This window comes from Platalea leucorodia (genome assembly GCF_965183815.1).
Source record: "Platalea leucorodia genome assembly, chromosome: 1".
NCBI classification, from domain to species: Eukaryota; Metazoa; Chordata; class Aves; order Pelecaniformes; family Threskiornithidae; genus Platalea; species Platalea leucorodia.
The window spans coordinates 68,093,897-68,117,021 of record NC_138823.1 but is presented as its reverse complement, the minus strand read 5'-3'; the positions used below and the strand labels follow the sequence as shown (position 1 = coordinate 68,117,021).

At 38.0% G+C, this 23,125-nt stretch overlaps 1 protein-coding gene across 1 annotated transcript in view; it reads right to left on the bottom strand.

The window, feature by feature from the left end:
- ELP2 (elongator acetyltransferase complex subunit 2) overlaps window positions 1–23,125 on the bottom strand; it is a gene marked incomplete at its 5' end in the record, with an annotated part of 40,072 nt that overhangs the window by 3,991 nt on the left and 12,956 nt on the right. Inside the window, 12 exons of the mRNA XM_082329131.1 lie at window positions 394–580; window positions 1,015–1,087; window positions 5,046–5,103; window positions 5,232–5,327; window positions 9,285–9,354; window positions 11,431–11,619; window positions 14,919–15,068; window positions 15,554–15,685; window positions 17,594–17,694; window positions 19,492–19,587; window positions 20,538–20,672; window positions 21,648–21,714. Coding sequence (XP_082185257.1) covers window positions 394–580; window positions 1,015–1,087; window positions 5,046–5,103; window positions 5,232–5,327; window positions 9,285–9,354; window positions 11,431–11,619; window positions 14,919–15,068; window positions 15,554–15,685; window positions 17,594–17,694; window positions 19,492–19,587; window positions 20,538–20,672; window positions 21,648–21,714 — 1,354 coding nt within the window. The remainder of the gene's footprint in view (window positions 1–393; window positions 581–1,014; window positions 1,088–5,045; window positions 5,104–5,231; window positions 5,328–9,284; window positions 9,355–11,430; window positions 11,620–14,918; window positions 15,069–15,553; window positions 15,686–17,593; window positions 17,695–19,491; window positions 19,588–20,537; window positions 20,673–21,647; window positions 21,715–23,125) is intronic.

Sequence of the window (23,125 nt, the reverse complement as noted above, 5' to 3'; positions counted from 1 at the left end):
GATCACTGAGATGAGATCCTTGATAGAAACCAGTCTGATGTTCAGGCATTACACTCCAGCACGTACACCTGATTTCAGTAAATCTGAAACATACAATCACAAGCAGAAGGCAGGAGGCAAATAGCAGACTTCATTACATCCATCAGTCAAACAGCATTTAAGGCCTGATCACATTCTTCTCCACATTTTAATTCCCTTTCTAGCTTTCCTATACACCATCAATTACACTTCTTAAAGCCACAGGAGCCTACAACACTATTTAATTCTTAAATGTTATAAGGAAAATGGCCATCAAAGTATTTTACCAATTCTCTCTCAAATATTTTGAAGCCAAAAATATCAAACAAACCATGAAGTCTTCAAATGTGTATATCCACTTTATATATATCTTACCTGACTCTGATGAGTCTTGTTTCCTCCACAGTGACCAATTTCTGTCTCTAGAAACCGCTAATAAAAATTTGTCATTAGGAGAAAATGCCAGCTGAGTAACAGTCAGATTGTGAAATAACAAACTCTGCAGTTTCTTCCAAGAAGTAGTGCTCCACAAAATAATTGCTGCATGTTCTTTTTTGGAAGCCTGTATTGATGGAAAAAATATCAGTGAGAATTAATGAAAGCAAATATAAAAGTCACACATTTCAAAACACTAAGATGTTAGGGGGCTTGTTTTAAGGCTTGCAGTCAAGTTAGAATCAGCTTTCCTCTGGCAAGTTTCAAGATTGTTTCACTACTTTCTACTAATGCTGACAATGTATCAGTAAGAAAAAGTTTTATACCTATATTTGTTAAAATTTATCTTACTAATATCTTCAAATTAATCATACATAATTTACGAGTAATAGCATATCTGCATTCACTCTCACCTTCGCAAGGCAGCTGTCGTCTATACAAAATCTTTCACATTTAAGTGAAAGAACAGAATTCAGCCCGACCTGAATTCTGACTCCTGCTCTGTCAGCCCTAGAAATCTGGTGGCACTTTTCACTAGATGGTGCTAGAATCTTTTCTTACCTTACATGCTGAGGCAATTACAGTGTTTGAATTATTGCAAGCAACACAAAAAATTTCATATCCATGTCCATATCTGAAATAAATGTGAAAAGATATTTAACACATCAGTCATTTTTGCAGTATGTATCAAGGTTCTTATGTTAATTTAAATCCCTTTGCAAAAATGAAAGGCACCTGCCAGGAACTTCTCACCACTATTTAATTCCTAATAATGTTCAGCATTCAATATAAATATCTGCATAAATTCTTTCACATTTAGGAACTAACTACAGAACAATCTCTTCAGCCCATTCCATAGTCCTAAAGCATCAGCACTGCAGAAGCTACACTAATGATTAACAAAGCAGACTAAAGCAGCATTTAATGTATTCTTATTTTCTTGTAAAGCAATCTTAACACTACCAATAAAAGTCAGAAGCCACATATTTGAAGATCACCAAAGAAATACACCACAAACACCCAGCCAAAGGATGTCTGTTCTGTGAAATACTGAAAGAAGATTTCTGAACTAGAGAACAAGAATCATGTTGGAACAACACTGTAAACACCCCAAAACTTCTAGCATCCTCCAGAATTACATTTTTAATCAGTCTTTGCACAAGTTCTGCTGGAATTCAAGCTCACATGTCTGGATTGGGATTTAACTAATAAGCAGAACTAACAGACTAACACAAATTAAAATCAGTCACAGAACAGACTGGAAGTAGAGTAAAATTGGAGATGTAACCCATAAATAGTAGACAAATATCACCTAAATATCAGTTGCGGGGGGAGGGAGGGCTGTCCTTTGATTCCAAGCTCTGAAGAGATAGGCAGTTCTCTTAATAAACTCCTGTGGTCAGCAATGATGCTAAGAAGTTCTTATATGGGATTGATGTTCATGGGATTTCACTTTCAGCCAAAATAATCATCTGTTTAAATGACAAATTACTGCCTGTATCTGTTGAACAGAGTCCCAAAGAGTTGCTGCTGGGCATATCCCATTGATAGACTCCCACACCCATGGCTGAAGACTGGGGATGCACTGCCTTTTCATGAAGAGTAACTGTGCCTGGACCTTCAGGGGGAAGAGGGACTGCTGGCTGCGCTTAACTGGAATGTTAATTTGCAAATTTGATTATATCTTATAACGATGAAGCTATTACTGCCTGTCTTCCCCTTACTCTGCCACTAGCAAGAGTTTTATCATAATGCTTACTTTTAAAGCACATTCCTTGAGAGTATTTTGTAGTGAAAACCACTGAAAGTCAAGTTTCCAAAACTGAAAAATATTTATTCCATGAAAAGTATACATTTCCTGAAATTCAATGAAGGAAAAATAACCTATGGAACAGCTTGTGGAACAAGTCCTCCATTACTTCTGCTTTATGTCCCAAATGTAGTATTGAAGAGCACTTGACAGAAACATTTTGAGCTTCTGCATGCAACTTTGTTCTTGCTAAATATAGAAGCATTAAAATGTAATCTTTCTCTTTAAATTAAAATAAAACCTAAAATACTGTCTTTTGCAAAGTCACATGACAGGACTATCATAGGTCAGATGGACAGCCTAGCCCAGTGTTGTCTCCAGTAAAGAGAATAAATTTAGTGGCAACAGGAGATGCTGTTTACAAGAGTGTATGAGCCTTGCAAGTATAGAAGCGCCAGTCCAACCCCTTCCCCTGCCCCCACAGATGCAATCTGATCCCTTCATTATGTAGTACAACACCAAAAAAAAGGTTCACAATGGAGAGAAGCAACTGCATGAATGAATAATGAAATTACATTTTCAACCACAAGCAATTTTACCTTAGCAATGTGCAATTCATAGCAATTTTTTTATGCACAGCTAAACTGACTGGACTTTCAAAGTGTCCAGAGAAATGATTACAGTAATTTTCTAGCATCAAAAAGGATCTCTCAAGACTTCCAAATGTATTACAAGAAATGTACATACATATAAACATAAATATATATGTCAACACTCAGGCTTTAATCTCAGCCTGCTGCGTATGAACTCTCTATGGTAATTTTCCAAGAGGATAAAGATTAGCATACTCTCACAGGATTGATCATATTTTTATTTTAAAGTTATTAGATTATGTAAAAAAATTCAGCAAATTCTTCATACTAAAACCTACTCAAGCAAACAGTTTTCAAAACCCAACACTAATCCTTCAAAATTTGGTGTCAAGTTAGAGCTGGGAATACACAAATGTCAATGACAAGCAAGCTATTTTTAGCAAGTCTGTTCCTCGCAGTTTTTCTGCTGCTATGGCAACTTGAAATCTACATTATGCAATTTCATGTTACTTCTTTCAAGATTATCTGGAGCAAAAAACCTGAAAGTCTATGAATGCTTTATATCTTGTTGCCTTTGCATAAAAGAATCCCTATCATTAGCAGTGTCTCTAAAAACGGAAAAAATTGCTCAGATAAGTCACCTGAAGACCATCATAAAATGTAGTTATTTTAATGAATGCAGGATATAAAAGCAGATAGGCAGTACTCCTGTAGCAGAATATCAAAGATTAATGTCTCACTAGACTTTGAGAAATGTCAAAGGCAAATTAAGAAAAATTTTGGCCTTGGCTCCTTTTCAGTACTTAAAGATCCCTCATCAAACTACTTACGTGAGCGGGTGCATTAGCAGCCATAGCATGCACAGGAGAAGCAGTTAACGTAACAGTTAGAAATTACAAAATGTGCCGATACAGTCTAATATCCAGCAGCTTTCCTCCTAGAAGCACTTTTGAGTATAAACACAGTAAAAGAGCTTAAAAGCATTCAAAGATGATTAACTGCCCAGTTGAAAGTAAAGATGAGCTCCTACAAAAACTCCCACTCAGTCAAATGAAAGCAACCTGCAAACTGTTTTCCCAAAGCTTTTTATTTCCTGCCCCCCAACTGAAGTCACAAAACCGGTAACGTATGAAGGTAGCTGTAATCATCATCAAAGGCTCAACATTCTTCTTGTTCCTGCCTGAGACCACTCTTTCAGGAGATTCAGATAAATAAACCCATAAGAGCTTGAGATGATTCATTTCTTTGTGCTATACTTTGAAGACTGATACTGAAACTTTGAAGACTGTGAAAGTATAGCCTAATGTTCCCGGGATCTTTAGGGAACAAATAAGGTGACAACCTTCATTTGCAGATTGGTGTCAATCTCAGAACGGAAGGAACAACACACAGCTGAAGAATTCTAAACCCTGCAACCTCAAAACAATTATTGTAATGACCACCTAACTCTATTATCTTTGCAGTGCACAGCCCACTCTATCAGCATTCAGTACCCAAACTGGGTTTGTAACCATCGTATTCAACATTCATCACTTCACTCTGCCACTAGACACATCCTATTTTGGCTGCTGCTTCTATCGATTGCATCTTACAACTCTATTAGGCTTCAGGGGGAAGCTCCTCCTTTGATGCCTCAGCCTTTACTTCCATACCAGAAAGACAAACTTGATCGGGAAGTCTGTGCCACGAAGTGGAAAGAAGCAGAAAACTCCTTACACAGAGAGACCTTCAGTATAGGCAAAGTTTTAAGCAGATGTGCTGAGCAGACAGACATAAACAAAGGCTGCAGCATGGAAAGAGAGGCCCATCACTTTCCACAGCACAGATAAGACCATGAAAACATGCCACAGTTTCTTATAGTAGACCGGAAACCTTACTATTCTCTTGGAACAAAGAGGGAAAAAAACAGGGATCGGTGCCCTAAACAGACCTTCAAAAGACAAACATCCAAAGCAACAATGAAAGTCAAATTCAAAAGAATAGCTTTATGCTAAAAACCATACACATTTCACTGGCACAGAAACAACTAGTGAAAAAAAATTTTGTTGCACATCAGTTCTAACTGCCATTTTCTGCAGTTTCCTAATTTTTATATACATATAATTTATTTATTTTACAAGCAGTATATTGCACACATAGTCAAATCAGGTAGTACAACAGGAAGAGCTACAAGACCAGACTACATTAATGTGTTGTAATAGCCTTCTGGAAATTTTGTAAATGAAATAAGAAAGAAAAATAAAACTTACAGCTTCTGAATTTCAGGCCACAAGGTATTCTGCAGCAAGTGATCCTCTGGGGGAGGTTCTAAAAGACATTTGTACATCATATTCAAATTTGGCACTAAATAATCTAAAAACCAGCTAAATAATGCTTCAAGTTTATATCCAATGAACCTCATTCTTTATTTCCTACAATAGAAATGAATCTCATACCTGTAAGGATCAAGGGTTGAAAATAAATCTCAGGATACTGATTTGAAATGGTATTAAATGTTTCTTCATCCTCAGCTAGTTGAACAGCCATATCTCCTATTCAAAAGTAAGGACTTCATTAGCTAGAGAGAACATACTTGACAGGAGGGAAAATATAAGCGCTTATTATACAAGTAAAAAAATCTATTGTTTTTACAATGTAAGTAATTGAAATTGGTTTCTCTGCTTCCAGAGTTACAATAATATGAATATTAGAATTTAGTTATTCTAATGCACATGAGAATGAGGAGGAGGGGGAAAAAAAAAAAAAATCTAACCTTTGGACTAATTTCATTCCAAGACTGACCTCTCTCCATCAGCACAGTCTCTTTTAGAGGTTCTTAAAGAGACTTTGATTTACCTGAAATAAGCAGTCACCAGGAGTTGAACCTGTGCTTCCCCAATGCTAAACCCTTCCTTCTGTATTGGAAAATGTTTAAGGCAAAAATCTCAGATACAAGTGATGAATTCCTAAACTTAATTTAGACCTCTAAATGAAAAGCCATGCTTGCAGAAGTGTATCTAAAATTTGCAAACTTCAGCAAAACTGCCAAGGGCTCAGTCACAGAATCACCAAGGTTGGAAAAGACCCTTAAGATCATCGAGTCCAACCGTTAACCTAACACTGCCAAGTCCACCACTAAACCATGTCCTCAAGCACCACATCTACCCGTCTTTTAAATACCTCTGGGGTAGAGACTCAACCACTTCCCTGGGCAGCCTGCTCCAGTGCCTGACTACCCTTTCGGTGAAGAAGTTTTTCCTTATATCCAACCTAAACCTCCCCTGGCGCAGCTTGAGGCTGTTTCCTCTTGTCCTATCACTTGTTACTACGGAGAAGAGACCAACCCCCACCTTGCTACAACCTCCTTTCAGGCAGTTGTACAGAGCAAGAAGGTCTCCCCTCAGCCTCCTCTTCTCCAAACTAAACAACCCCAGCTCCCTCAGCCGCTCCTCATAAGAACTGTGCTCTAGACCCTTCACCAGCTTCATTGCCCTTCTTTGGACACGCTCCAGCACCTCCATGTCCTTCTTGTGGTGAGGGGCCCAAAACTGAACACAGTACTCGAGATGCGGCCTCACCAGTGCTCGAGGTGCGGCCTCACCAGTACCAAGTACAGGGGCACTATCACCTCCCTGGTCCTGCTGGCCATACTATTCCTGATACAAGCCAGGATGCCATTGGCCTTCTTGGCCACCTGGGCTCACTGCTGGCTCATGTTCAGGCAGCTGTCAACCAACACCCCCAGGTCCTTTTCTGCCAGGCAGCTCTCCAGCCACTCCTCCCCCAGCCTGTAGCACTGCATGGGGTTGTTGTGACCCAGGTGCAGGACCCGGCACTGAGCCTTGTTGAATCTCATACAGTTGGCCCCGGCCCAACGATCCAGCCTGTCCAGGTCCCTCTGTAGGGCCTTCCTGCCCTCCAGCAGATCGACACTTCTACCCAACTTGGTGTCATCTGCAAACTTACTGAGGGTGCACTCGATCCCCTCATCCAGATCATCAATAAAGATGTTGAACAGGACCAGCCCCAACACTGAGCCCTGGGGAACACCACTTGTGACCGGCTGCCAACCGGATTTGACTCCATTCACCACCACTCTCTGGGCTCGGCCGTCCAGCCAGTTTTTCATCCGGCAAAGAGTGCACTTATCCAAGCTGTGAGCAGCCAGCTTCTCCAGGAGAATGCTGTGGGAGACAGTGTCAAAGGTCTTACTAAAGTCCAGGCAGACAACATCCACAGCCTTCCCCTCATCCACCAAGCGGGTCCCCTTGTCACAGAAGGAGATCAGGTCAGTGAAGCAGGACCTCCCTTTCATAAACCCATGCTGGCTGAGCCTGATCCCCCAGTTGTCCTGCACATGCCACGTAATGGTACTCAAGATGATCTGTTCCATGACCTTCCCCAGCACTGAGGTCAGGCTGACAGGCCTGTAGTTCCCCACATCCTCCTTCCGGTCCTTCTTGTAGAGGGGCATCACATTTGCCAACTACCAGTCAGCTGGGACCTCCCCGGTTGACCAGGACTGCTGATAAATGATGGAGAGTGGCTTGGCCAGCTCCTCTGCCAGCTCCCTCAGTATCCTCAGGTGGATCCTGTCTGGCCCCATGGACTTGTGAGCATCCAGGTGGAGGAGCAGGTCGGTGACTGCCACCTCTTCGACAACTGGGGCTTCATTCTGCTTCCTATCTCCATCTGCCCGTCCTTAGCTTTAGGGAAAAGTACCAGAAGTAACTGAATTACTCAGTTAATTTTAAGTTAAAATTCAACTCTGTCTTTCACTTTGAAGGTATTATTTACGAAAAAGGTACAGAGTTGGGGAAGAGTTGTTCTCAGAATCTAACTTTTTGCCAAATGTACATTTCAAATACAGCAGTTTAAAAAAGCAGGTACAGAAAAAGCAGAACAGAAAGTCTATCTTCTCATTCATCCTGTCTTCTCTCCCCTTGAAAGTGAAATTAGCAACATTTACCTAATTTGAAACCACCATTTGATCATCGCTCACCATGAAGATTCCTCTGCAGAGTAAGAAAGAAGAGAGGTCTGCAGGGCTTTAACCTAAGCCATCAGTGCTGACAGCATTAGGTGGGCAATGGTGGACAGTGCAGGAAAACTTGACAGCTTTTTTACTCATAGTGCTGCTTCTGGGTGTGCCACATGAAATCAATGGAAATTAGTTATTCTCTGTGTGATGATACTCTAGGAGAAGGAAGTTTTGTTCCCTCTCTCAGCGGAAGGACTCATGAGAAAGCATAAAAAAGAGGTTTTGCCAAAATGTATTTTACGAGTTACTTCAAGTACAACAAAGGTACTTTCCTCTCACAGAAGATTTCAGAAAATTTAGCTGTATTGGCATTGAAGACCCTAGAGAAAAAGCTTATTAAAATGCTTCTTTTTTTAATTCACACCTTTGATAAAGCTTTAAGCACAGAAAAAACAGGTCTGACCTAATTTGTAGATTCTAGTGTAAGTGCATTTTTACCAGACGCTTTACTAAACATGAGATTATCAGTCCCATCCCCAGTCTCAAGACACCACTCAGTTATTTTTATCATTCTAGACAGATATTTGTCCCTCCTTCCTCGTTCCTCCACAATGCAATCCCCACCATCTCTCTAAGAAACCCATCTGGTGCCTCACCAGCCTTTACTGACAGAACATTAGTTACTACTGGCTAACTAATTCTTCCTTCCCAAATACTTTCACAAAGCATCATCTAACTGGAGAAGGTTTATGGCTCTTTTCACTGGAACAGAAAATGTGACTGATCCCCCTCAATGCATCATTACTTCTATAAGCCTCTACAAGGGTGCTAACATTTGAGGAGAGCGTGAAAAGGACTCCAGAATCCAGCTTCGGAAGTCAAGGTATTTTACAGAGAAACCACAAGTAGCAACAGGTAGTTCTGCTTCAACAACTCCGAACCTAGTTTTCACAGGACACTATTCAATACTAATTTTTTTGGCTAAAAGTCATCAGTCTTCTCAGGGCAGGGTGGGGGGAGGCACAGGTAGCAAGCATGGAGAAAAGAGAGCAACAACGGCAGGTGAGGGAATTCAAATAATATCCTGCCCTGGCACCCCCAGACCCACCACAGGAGAGCAATGAGCCCCAGCATCCATGTGAAACTCATCAACATCAGTCAACAAGAGAGGCTGTCAGGAGCACTGAGCAGACTGAGTGGGGTCACTTCCTACAAGGGTGTGGGACACAGTATAGGAGGCAGGGAAAGAGCATTGTGGGTTTGCACAAGACATTAGGGGATGTTTAGGGGAGAAACCAAAGGCTCAAGAAATATTCTCACTAGTGCTTTTTTTTTATTCTTTTTAAGCACCATATTTAGGTGCTACCAGAGAAAAAAACACTTTGCACAATTTTATTTCTAGATTCTAAACTTGCAGTCAAGCTTACAATGACAGCCCTAACAAAGAGACATACACTAAAACAATCATTTAAAAAAAAAAAAAGTTTCCACATGAAGCACTATCACCATTGTTTCTCATTAGCCATACCTTCAAAAACTGCTTTATTGGATAATCCCAAAGCTGGCACAGTTGCACCTTCAGGAAGATCAGATGATTGCTGAATTTAAAAAAAAAAAAAAAAAAGTTACACAGATTGTCCTGTAGGTTCAAATTTCAATGGCAACAGTTTAAGGAATTCCTGTGATAAAAAGAGACTTTTCTAGAGAAGTGAAGGGGGAGCTCTTTTGAAAAACTCCCAACTTATCCAGAACATACCCTGGACAAAATGAAGATGAGTACTCTGCCAGAAAAAAAGCTCATCTAAAGCCTCAGCTTAAGGGTTTTGCTGTAAAGCATGCATCTTCATACCTAATTACAGGTTTTCTTTCACAATTTTATTTGTTCTAGGATATACATGATAATTAATCAACTGAGAGCACTGCAGTTTTTAACACAATAGAACTGGGAAATAGTCTGTTCTGAGGTGAAATAATAAAAATTTTGGAAAAGGGGACAGAGGGTGAGTGCCTCTGCCCACAACTTCAAACACAACCCAGTACATAGCACAGAGCTGTGGCTGGAGTACGTGGCTGTTCAGAGCAGGACAGAGGAACGACTAACCATCAGATAGAAAATAATTCCATAAAGGTATGCGGGAAAAAGCCAAAATTTATAAAGGGTAAGTGAACTTGGGACCCTCGGTGCAGAGATGGAAAAAGATTAGATTTAATAGCTGTAAAACCCCTTCCTTACAGCATCTGAAAAGTTCAAAGACAGGCTGTTTTACAGAATTGGATTAATAATTTAGGCAACAGCTTAAAATACTGTTATTTATTTAAATGTTCATAATTCGATGAGAGAACGTATGAGACGCACACCAGTCTAAGGCCTCTAAAACAAAAATGGTTCTTCATTACAACCCGAAGTATAATACAATCCCATGGATTTGAACCAAATATAATCCTATTCAACCCTTTCTGAATATAAAGCTGGCTTTTTTGGTTTTAAGTACTTTTCGGGGGAAGGCACTTGAGCTAAATTAAGAAAAAGCTTACCCACTTTAATGAAAAAAGTATTCACAGAAAACAATTTCAATAAAGCTATTTAAGAGTAGCTGTATCATTCGAGCTCATAAAGCCTTCCTCTTTAAACAAAGCCCATGTGAAACACTTTGTGATATCACAAATCAAAAAATAGCACTCAGAAGAAGAGCTGATAAGGAAATTCTACAGAAAAGTAAAATAGTGACATCTGCCAGCATTATAAAAGCACAATGTTATTTGTACAATTAACACAAATGCTTACAAAGTCTTATGGAATTAAAGCGCTGAACAGCTACTTATGTAACTTCTTGCTATCAAAAATGAATAGATTTCTTTCCCAGATGTTTCAATTGTTAAATGAAATGGAAAGGCTAATCCATCTCTGAGAAGCTACAGAGAAAACACCGTTTTTGAGCCAGAAATGCAAAGAGCATGCGAGGCACAGTACAGAGGCAAATATCCCGAATAAGGTCTGCTCTACAAAATGTAGAGAAAAACAGAATTAGATCTTAAAGCAAATGGGGAGCAAACCAAGGACGGCAACTCTGCAGTCTTATCTTTCCACAGAGTAAGAAAGTATACTTATTGACAACTAAGAACTGGAATGTAAAGGCCTCAAGAAAATTTCCAATGCCAGAGGAAATAAAGCATGACCAAGTACATATTTATAAATATTTATATGTAGCAACTAACAACAGTCCTGAAAGCTTTATGCTATTTCCAAGCATACAATTAAAAAAACCAACAACACATAACCACACAACAATAATTACATCTAGACAAGACTAGTACAGCCTTAAATTAAGGAGAAGCACATTCCCAGGCTTATTGTTTGCTTTCAAATTACCAAGTGTGTACAGTAGTCTACTTGGTCTGACTTATTTAAAATTTACGCATACTCCTTGCAATCTTCAGACACTAGGTCTTGTTTAGTTTCAAATAAAACCTGTTTTATAAGACACCTCCATGAAAATACATATGAAATAACACACATGGAAGCAAATAGAAGGGAAAGGAAAAACAAAGTTGAGGTTTCAGAACTATTAAAAGAATTTTTACAGAGTTTAGTGCAATTTGATGTTTTCTAAAGCATTAATTTTATTTACATGAAAGAGGGCTGTCTTCATTTAGCATTGCTTTAGCACACTTACGTGGGAGCATAGCTTCTCCATTGGAATACCAGTGATGTTACTGAAATTTTCTATAAAATTCTTGGGAGCACGAAAAACTCGAAGCACTTTTTCATCTGCTCCCGACACAAACTGAAACCGGCCGATCATCGCCAGACAACGCATGTCATATCCATGTACTTGAGGCCTTGCAATTTCATGCCAGGTTACCTAAACAGACACACAGTTAAAACACAATTCTTAACCAGAGAAGCAGCAAGATTTTGAGTTCCAAAAAAGTACTAATACTTTACTTGCTGACTTTATTAACATAAAGGAAAGTTAATAGCAACCTTCTACTGACACTCATAAAACTGATGTATACTCACATACCTCAGTTAAATCCTACTTTTCCACCAAACAATTCTGGTAATTAGTAAACTGTGTCCCTGCACAGGTATGTTTAAGGCATTTGCTTACCTTTGTTATTAAGTGCACACCACACTTATTGTGACTTCTTTATGCTAGACAGTCAGGAATAGGACATAATTTGCTTAAGCAAAAGGAGGATTGTTTGCTACTTACTACTTCCAAAGCTGTAGCTCTGAAAGACGTAACGAAGGTAGCGATAATTACCTTGCTTCCTTCATCTGTCTTTCACAAAGCACAGCAGCACTGCTGTCAGCAGGCTACAGGTTCCTACTTCCCCTCTTTCTTTAAATACTCGATTTTAGTGAGACCATTTAACAGAAGCTTTGCAAAAAAAATGACAAAACCAAAATAGCTTCTTATAGGAAAAACATCTAGAAAATCCTGATGATTTTAGAAGTGTTTTCATTTGACATATTAATTTTTTTCTAGTTTCCCGAAATATTCATATCCACACTTCAAGTATTAATCCAAGAAAACCAGAATTAAGAGCTGACCAGAAATTAGATAGGCAAGTTAGTTTTATAGTCACACTAAGCAAAGAATATTAGCAAAAAAATATATTAATTTATTTAAATTGCTTTTCTAAAAATCTGATTTATTCTATACATTAAATAATTGATTCTTAAAAAAAAACCCTTTGTCTTCAAGCAAATACACTTTCATGAAAAGAGTTTTAATGCCATTTGCTTCTACTCCTACATGATACTGCAGTTGGAAAAATACAGGGTGCACTTTTGAGTTAATAACTAGCAGAATTAGAATTAATTTACTCAATTACAATTAATTTAGACTACTTCAGTATTATAATGCCTGGAAAACTGCAGCCAAGACAGAATTTACATTGTACTAGATATCATACAAACATAAGGAAAGGCATTACATTGACTGCAGACTGCATATATGACACTAAAAATTCAACTGAGTTTCAAATGTTGAAGCTTCTGATAGAACCTGAATGGGATATTTGAGAGATCCTACAAAATCTCATGTTTTCACAAGAGCTTGATTATTTTCCAATGAGAAAAAAGCATTAATTCTTTAAAAAAAACAAAATACAAAAAACAAAAAAAAACCACGAACACACACCAAGCGAACAGTGCAATAAACATTTCTTACCCTTTACTAGGTGCACCTTCGCATGCTTTAGAATACAGCACATAAGAGGGATGAAAAAAACCAAAAAAACCCCAAACACAATAACAGACAAAGAGAGGGCTGCATAAGTCATGCAATAAGCTTCTTCCAGAAAAATGAGGGTGCAAATTTCCATGACAAATTGAAGCTGATTGTTATCCTTCATTTCTCATATTTGAACCCAGTACAATATCAGAATTGAGATTTTAAGAAGGGATAATTATTTGCATTTAACATTTAGTTCTCTTTTTATACAGAAAAATGTGAATATTGAGCTGCAGTACTAACTTTTCATAAATATCTGAACCATTCATTGTGTCTTGTTAAGACAAACATCAGATGTCACCTGTTGTAATTTTTCAAATGCTAAACTCAGTATGGTAAAGAAAGTAAGGCATTTTAAAAGTCTATGTTATCTAAGTTCATGAGCAGCAGAACTAAACACCTGGTTTTCAGGGTTCAGAAGTCCTGAACACACCCCTTCAAATGACCCATTTCTATCTCAACCCTCCATCTCACCCCACCGACAGGATACTCTAGCTTTCTCCTACACCTCGTGCAGCAACAAGTGTTGATGCTACTTGGATTTACAGTTGGTTGAACTAGCCAGGTGGCTGCTCTCTGTCGGAACAGGAAAGGGAAGTACGATAATTCAGTTCACGCCAAACTTAGATATGAAGACTGCAATCTCTCTGCTAAATCAATTAATTCAAAAGTTTCAGGGACAGCAGGAACAGCTGTACAGGTAAACCATACAAAGCTCAGTTCTTTCAGAAAACAGAATAAAAATTTAGCAAGCAGCATACATAATAAAGAATGGTACTTCAGCAGGTCATAGAGAACGTGATATTTACAACTCTTTTGAATGCTGCCAACTTACATCATGTGCTAGTCCTGGACTTTGCTTCCACATGTCAAATCTGACATACTATCTTTTCCACAGAGCTGTTGTACCCTCCAGATTGGAGATCAGGGGAAAAGGCAGGAAAGGAAACTGAAGATGCCCTTCGTACAACACAAGGCAAATCTTAGCACTTGAGCTGGGATTGCCACTACTTCTGTGTGGCCTGGAAGAAGGAAATCAAGGAATTGATGCCAAATTCACTCGCCCAAAAATATCAGACAACCTGTGCTGGTCTACACTACAGAAGCTTTGGTGAGACAGTTGTAATAGGCACCCTTTGCCTCCCCCAACTAAGAGCACAGCTTGCACAGGGTCTTACATGACTTCAATCAGTCTAGTTTCTGCCAGTTTCCTGAATTGAACATTTGTACTGTTCTGCCAGAAAAAGCTGTATTTGTAGATGAGGAAAATGCATGAGCAACTAGAAATAGGAGCTTTTGCATTCCTAGACAGGATTTCCCACACCAAAATTTAGACTTATTTTGGAACACACAAAGTTATTCAGGAATAATTTGTCTGGAAAAGTTGCTTGCACAGGTACCAACTGCACTCATGCAGTTCAGATAATCATTCCAGTAAAACAGTCAGAGTCATAAACAAAGTAGTGTAAAAAATACAGTGAGAACTTTGCTTAGATTAAGCTTGTGTAAAAACATACAACCAAAGCTGAGTTTCTTTATGACTACCTGCAGCAGTGCTTAACCAAGTGTTAAAGAAGGGCAACAGATGATTATTAGAATCAGCCATGTATTCCTCCTTCTGAATTATTGCAGAGCCTGGTTTTTAAGACCCTGTGAGAACACTAACTGAAGGTAACCCAGGGGTGAACTCAGGATTAAACAGCAGTCATGCTATGTGATTGCTAAAACTCTGCCACCAGGATTTTTTAAAGTGAAACCAGCACATACTGAATGACCAAACCAAGCATTTACACAAGCAGTTTTCAACAGATCATGGCTTGGGGAAATTTAAAGGTTTGAGTTATATTCAGGTGACTTGTTCCAAACCCAGAACAGACAAGCCCTCTTTACCAAGCTCACAAAATCTTTGAAGATCGTACCTCTGTCTCTTGTTTTCTTTTCCACGGAGCGAAGAGTCTAGTAGTTTGATCAGAACCAACACTGATGATAAACTCTCCTTCTGGATCCCACTTTACATCCTCTACACTGTTAAAATGTCCTGAAATCACAACTTCTGGAGTCCATTCTTTCTATTAAAAAGCCACCAAAGAAGCAAGTAGTTTTCAATTGACTGATTGGCATATTCTAACCAAAATAAAAGTATCAACATCCTTATTAAGAATGCAAAAAAAAAAAAAAGATTTGAAAACAGCAAATTATTAGAACTCAGAGTGGCTAAAGAGACATAAACACTGATTTATTGCTCCAGTCTAAAAGAAACTTCTGTTACTGGTTCAGCTGCCACTTCTGAACAAAGTACAACCACAAAGGAGTTCAGGCTATTCCACTGACTTTATGGTTCCCACAAGGAAGGAACAGGTTATAGAGCCTGGGAGACTGCAACCTCCCTTCTGTGCAGGAGTGAGACTCCTACAGAATATTATATTCAGAGGACTATTTCAATCATTAATTCTAAATTGTACTGTTACACTTTTCTTTTAACAATAGAACTTACCTCAAGTGACATATAAGTGTAATTCTTTTAAGTACTACTAATAACAAAAAAACAACATACCTTATTAACTGCAGCCTGTTTCCAAAGGTGTAGTGCTCCATGAAAAGCATGAGCAATGATCATTGAACCATCTGGACTAAACTGGCAGTCAAAAAATCCAAGGGTATTGCCACCCACTTCACCTACCCGCACCTGAATTAATGATCAGAAGTGAAATATCGATGAAAATGGCCTTCCATTCATATAAACTCATCCTAATCTCATGAGATGAAATTTTAGCTATAGGCAAGAGTTCACATTACACACAAAAAACACATTTAAAGAATATTTTAATTGCAAAGTTAAGCACTAAAATATTATGGGAATTAAAGCTGCATGTCACTTTAATGGAGCCTCCCTTCATGAATGGATCTTGCTCAATCCCCCAGGGGAAAGAAAACACTACACTAGATGAGACAGCAATCCAGTCTTTCATGTTTCAGTCCAGTCTGTTGGATGCAACAGTTTCTTATCATCTTTTGCCTTGCTATTGCTCTGTTGCACTAAATGGAAAAATGGTCCAAAGGAACAGTAGTTCCCAATTACCTCCCCTCCTCCCTTAATTTCCATGATTCACTACCATATTTCCACTTCCCTGTTTCTCCATGAATCCCTGCAATTTGCTCCACATTCCTTCTGTGGCATATTTTGGCCTCTGTTTTGTGCTTCCCTTGCGACTTTGCATGCATGTATGCATGTATTTATTCAAGATATAAGACCACAACTCCTTTCAAGCGGAACTCTTAACAATTCCCCCATTATTATACAGCTGCTTTTAAGATCACAATGAAATGAATCTATCCCTCATTCTAAATGGCAGCGTGGACTACTGTGTCCATTTTGATAGCACTCAATTAAAAAAATACCACTCATATGGAAGTGACTTTGATATGCCATGCTAGAGGCAGAATTCTAGTCTCACCTCTGAGCAGGGGAATGATTTTATGAAGACTTCTTGTTCATCATATCAAAATGAAAGAGAGAAAATGGGATGTTCCCTTTGTGCCCTTCCTACAGGCTTCCAGTTCAGGTTTCCCTCCCTCAATGCAAAAAGGATTGTTGCAGTTAAAATGTCTGATCTGAACTGCAAGCTGCACATTTGAGGTCTAACCAATGCAAACGGAATGTAAAAAGAAATAGTAACAACTTACAACAAGCTTTACTGCACAAACCATTTTTAGAAGCTTGTAAATTTAGCCACAACTAAGCATTACAACTAGAGACAACAAATGCATCTCTATGTGATCACCCTATTATGAACTAATTTCTACTTCAATTAGAAAGGCACAAGAACTTTTCAATGGAACAGGGAAAAAATTAAATACACTACTGTAATTCTCTTTTTTTTCACCCAAGAGAGGATTAGAACTTCCTTTGTGACAGGAAAGATCATAAACAATGGTTGGCATAACCCAACACAAACAATTTCAGCCGAACTATTGCAATTTGGAAAAGCAAGTCAACTGAAAACAAAGACATCTACCAAAGCACTAGATAAATCTGGTTGTACTACTTGTTCATTTAGGATGATCCACATTAGAACAGTGCTCAAAATACTACAGTGAAATGTGAGTATCCAGCTCAAATGGAAGAAAAACCTAATGACACAGCCCGCGAACAAGTTACTGTGAGTAAAACCAGGCTTGCGAATTGCGTGCCAGCTGCTCTGTAGTAACTGCTTGGGTGCACATTCCCACAAGGATTAACTACAAATAATTCAGGAGAGTTTCTTCCTCTTCTTACCAGGAGTACACAGCATGTGTTACTATGCGGCACCTGGCTTGCTATGTGACGAATGACAGTTGAGTATAAACTCCCCTTAGAAACTCCCCAATATGATAATAAGAAAGCAAACAAGCAATAAAAATTGTATTGCATCACATAATTTTTGAAAAATATAGTTTTACTTGCAACACATCATCAGAATAAGTATTTTTGCAAGAAAATGCTTTTGCCCTTCTCTCCCAGCATTTTATAGCTTTTTTGTTCCTTACAGTACACACACGATGCTGGAAACGCAACTTGAATACAGTATGTATTGTGAGAAAGACTGACACTTGCCTGTTCTAGCCAGACTCCAGATTCCTTATCAGGTTCCCAGATGATCACAGTTTTGTCCATTGATGCAGACAATATCCTCATTGGTTGTTGCATGCTGCCATCTACAGTACAAGGAAAACGATTACCCTACAACCTATGAGAATACTTTCTAAGAGAATTTGGTCATACTGAAATCTAAACACCCTATGAAAATTGTTTAGCATCAGACACATGCAATGCAGTACTTAAATGCCAGACTTAACAGGCTCTAAGTTCTTGCCAAGCGTTCATTAGGAGGTATTGTATTTTTCAGCCATAATCTCCTAAAGGAAATGTAAAACGTGTACATGAGAACAACCATATTCTACTGTTTATTCACCCCAAACTGATATTGAAACAAATGTAATTTGAAGGAAAAGCTAGAGCTTCACAGAGAGACTGCATAGCAGTTCTCAGTTCTATTCCTCAAATAAGTTTTTACTGAGAGATTTCAGTTTAAAACAAAATAATCTCTATGCCAGTATTCACTGAGGGGGGTTCTAAAGTGTTAGATTCATTACAGACTTCAGTAGATTCTAGCACCTTGTAATACATACAGTAGTAAGGACTGCTCCCCAAAATGCAGTGAAACACTCCAGACAACTGCCCAACACAGCTGGAATGGGCAAAAGGGAACTGGCTCATGGCACAGTTGCAAAGCCCATAGGAGAACCACTGAGGAACCTTTCTTGAGAATAGAGACATTGGTGGGCATCTCATGAGGTGGTATCTTATGGCGGCACCAGACCTCCTACCCTTCTGCATTGAGAACATGTCTGTCAGATCAGTCTGCCTCTACTGAAGAAAATATATTCTGGGGAACCCAAGATTGGGCAGGCCACAGAACGCAAGCAGCTGCATGTATGCAGAAGCATGATGTAAAGACACCTGGAAAACTTAATGGTCTAACAGGACAGTTTTTCAGATTGCGGTGCAAGACTTGCATGCATATATTGCACCTAAACCTTGCTTTAACAGGCAAAATCTTTTATTGGTGTCTAAAAAAAGTTAAAGAGCAGATAACTAAGCCAATATTTCTAAAGCAAGTCCTGTGTCTTTCACTACAGGTATTTTGACATTCTAATTGCACTCTACTGTTCAAGTGTTGTATATACACTGACAAAGCTGTGCTTTGTACTGGTGAAGTCACCTGTCATCAGTAACTCCAAAACATCTCAGAAAAAAAGGCACCTTTACCAATACAAATACACAAGGGCATTCCGATTGTGCAAGCACATCAAACCAACAGTCTCCTTCTCTTATATGCCAGGCAGACACACACCAGCAAATCAGTACTGCAAACAAGGCTGTCAGAACTTAAGGATTTAAAAAGCAAGATAAAGACTAGGGCAAAATAAGAAATTGAACTCTAAATAACAATTTTTTTCAATGAGAGTCTGCATTAATGCCTTAAAGATACATGCTAGAGAAAACTGATACTCAAGGAATCCCTGGCATGTTATATTAATGCACAGAAGACTGAAGATTAATCTTCTGAATGTTGCTGTTTGTTCCTTTCTACTCCAAGAAAAACAAAGGAGTGCTCTTGAGTTAGTGTTTACCTTCTGAAGAACAGACATTTCAAATACATGTATCAAGGTAAACTATTACAGCTATTAATTCATATTGATTAATTAAACTAATTTGTACTCCATAAACAACAAATCAACTATAACAAAGCCAGTACAGCTCAGTTATTTCATTCATTAAAGAAAACACAAGCAAAAGGCAACATCCATTTACTTATAAAACATTATTTGCAGAATTTAAACATTCTTATAGTCCACAGTGACAAGTGAACATGCAAACACAATACAAAGACATATGACTGTACTCAATGTATACAACACTTAACTGCTAAGTGTTTGGTATCTTTTTACCTTTGGAAAATGAAGGTTGCCAGTGAACTGCATACACCCAGTTTTCATGACCAGCCAACACCGACTCCAAAGTAACTGCATATGTTGTATCAGTATCTACCACAAATCAGAGAAAAGCACATTTCTTTCTAAAAGCCAAGAAAGACCAGGTCATTTCTGATATCTTCAATGAAAAAAAATCAACTGCTTTCATCATCTACCAATATCTCAATAGCCTATTGACATTGAACAGCTCCTTGAAAATCTACTTTGCCACAAGCCCTGAGTACCAGATTGACGCTAGGAGGTCAGCCTATTGCCTCATAGTGGTATCAAAGAATTCCTGGAGAGCTCTCAAGAAATTTTGAAATAAATGCTCTGACATTGGCTCTACCCATACTCTTAAGCATATTTACATCTCCAGATGACTGTAAATACAAGCATTAAGATACTTCAAACAATGAATCAGGATTTGCAGCAAGTAGCATGAGCACTTTTTACACATAACATCATACAAATTTCATATTACCTGAATTGCCTAATAATTTACCCCACAATGTCAGCATTGTGAACCTCTGATGTTACAGTGCTCAAACAGTATGTTAAATAACCATAAAGTAAGCTTGCACATACTCATCTGTTCTCTCCAGTACTTTTCTAAGGTTTAAGGAACAATAACACCTCTTAATGCATTGAATTCAAAAGAAAGTTAAAGGTATGCTATTAAATTGGAGGAGAACTGCACAACAGCTTACCTCCCACAGACAAATACATCTCCTATATACTGCATTTGGAATATGTGTAACAATGCATGTTGACATTAAGCTCTCTCACTGCTTTACCATTTTTTGTAACACATCATTAACTTTACATAGTCACAGCTTTAAAACAATAACTCCACTTTTTTTAACAGCTGAATAAAAATAACGCAGCCAAACTGGTCTCAGATTCTTTTAATACAAGAAACAAACCAAATTAGATGGTAACCATCTTGTTAGCTCCCCTGAAACCACAAACACATACACAAGTGAAAAGTTGTGCAAGAGAATTTTACAGCTCTTACCTACCTTTGACAGTAAAAACATTCTCTTTCAGTCTTATGGAATTATCTTCAGTTTCTGGAAGTTGTTTTGATTTTGTACACACTTTCCAAATTCTTATCAAACAATCCTGAGCACAGCTTGCTAAGAAAAGGTCTTCACCTATTCGGTTTTAAAAAAAAAAAAAAAATATATATATATATATATATTAGAGCCATGCTTTCATTGCTTTTTCATTGCAACTACTGCCATGACTAACCTACCATCTTTCCAAACATGCACTACAGCATTATCCTAATTTTTCCTGTTCTACACAGTATGATAAGCTGCTGTTTTATTTCAAAATGAACTCACTCTCCCATTTCAAACTCTCTACTAGTTTATAACACACTGACTATGGACATTTCCCTGCTTATAAGACATGGAAGACATGGTAAATACTGTACATATTGTACATATACTTCCCTACTACTTATGGCCTTCGCTCTTGAAATTCTGACAGCCTCAGTACTCTTCAAGAACTCCTTTCCTCCTTTTCTTTCTTCAGGATTGTAGCATCTTCTAATTCCGTCTACTTTATTTTTGACTTTGCAAGAACTATTTGATTAGCCAACATCTGAATAGGATTTCCTCTTAATCTCCTATTCTTAAAAAAAAAAAAAAAAAAAAAAAGGAGGGCAGGGAGGAGAAGAAAAGTACTATTGTACTATTTCCCCCTACTTTCCCTGCTTTGAAAAAGCAGACAACTCTTCCTCACTCAGATACAGACATTTGCATATTGAAAAGGGCAAGTTGCTAAAACTCCTGTTTGTTTGCATTTAGGTACCAGACAAGTAAACATACTTGAAGCAAGCAAGACAAAATGAGGGATGTGGTGTCCTTTATCAATCCTACTGTAGCCATGATTTTGATTAACTAAAATGTAACTATAGTATAGGTTCAACAATTCTTATGTTTTAACAGGACACGGTGTTTTATCTTGATTTTTAATATTTGTAGCACCATCTCAGAGAAAAAAAAAAAATCACAACCACAAGAGCTTAGCTGCTACAGTGCATCAAAGCTATCTGTTGAAGGGGTAAAACAGCAGTACTGTCATTAAACCAGCATTCCACTTTATTCATCTTTCATACTGACCACAGACGGCCCATTCAATGCCTCTTATCCAATCTTCATGGCCAGGGAGTATTAAGGCTTTCTGAAACTGAATAAAAATTCCTGTTACATCACAGAAATGCACTTAATTACTATACACATATCAGCAATTAGCTTTGGATTTTCAAGTCTTTTATATCTCCAGCTTCTATTATTTGAAACTGGAAAAATAAGCTGCTACTAAGGATTGCAATTTACTGGTAAGAGTCTAAATAGGCCTTTTTTGGTTTTGCTGCCATTGGGTAAACGTGTCACATTATGGCACTTCCCGCATATAAGCGAGAAAGAATGAGAATTTAAGGTGCTCACCTTCAAGAGGCTACAGTCTCTCTATGATACAGATGAAATTTTTTTTAAGTTTATCAGGCTTATAGTGGTACACAAAGAGTAACATAACGCAAGTATGACATCGTAAATAATTTCTATAATGTGTGAAGTGGATGCAATTGCAGATGATGTGGAAAAAGAATACAGGTAAAATCAAGTGGAAAAAGAAGAGTAAATGAAATTATTTTGAAATTATTTCCATAATTAATTTGTAATATAATTATATTCATGAGAATTATTTATGGGGCTAGAAATATTTCCTACATTTCTTAAGTTTATTGACTAACTTTCTCAGGAAGGTATACATCAAGAGCTGTATCTGTTGATGGAAAACTCTGCATGAAGACAGGCTCAAGAACACAGGAATGCAAACATAGTCTGGATTCCCTTTTAAGAACTTTAATTAGTAGTATATTTTCATTCATAACATACATAACATTACCATTTTATTTTGATTCAATTAAGGTGCAAGTGCTTACTGTTCACATAGCATTTAAACCATTTTTATTTTTCTTTGCCCAGAAAAAGCCCTACTTCCATGACATTTTTTGATCCCCAAATTGACTTAAAATGTCCGAAATAACCATTACAGTTAAAACGTTAGTGTAGTTTAGTATGAATAAGTATCACATTATTTCTGCCATTATGTTCTGCTAAATCCCTTACCTAGGCCTACTAAGCGTTAAGATTAAATGATAGCCTCTGCTATCAGCACAAGTCTGCAACTGAGGTCTCTCTCCCTATCTGAAAAGACAGGCAGAAAGACAAACAGAAAGAAAGAAAGAAAAAAGCCTTTCTCATTGCGCTGCTTCTCTTTCTCAAAATCTCTGTCTTTGGCTTCAGAGGAGATGGTGAGCAAGAGTAACTCACCCAAAGGAAAAAATTGTAGAAGTATGAAAAATGAGTATTAAAAAAACATACTCAGAAACAAGTGCCACTCTCTTTGGTCCAATGTTCCCAATGTTCTCCAAAATTGCCTTCCAAAATTGCCAAGTAACAATGTTACTCAGCTTCTCCTTGTTCTACATTTACAGTCTTAATGTTACAGAACAATCTGTATATGAGATACATGACCAGAAGAGCTTAACAGAAACTTCCAAATCAGAAAGTTTTGGTCTTAAGAATGTGTTCTC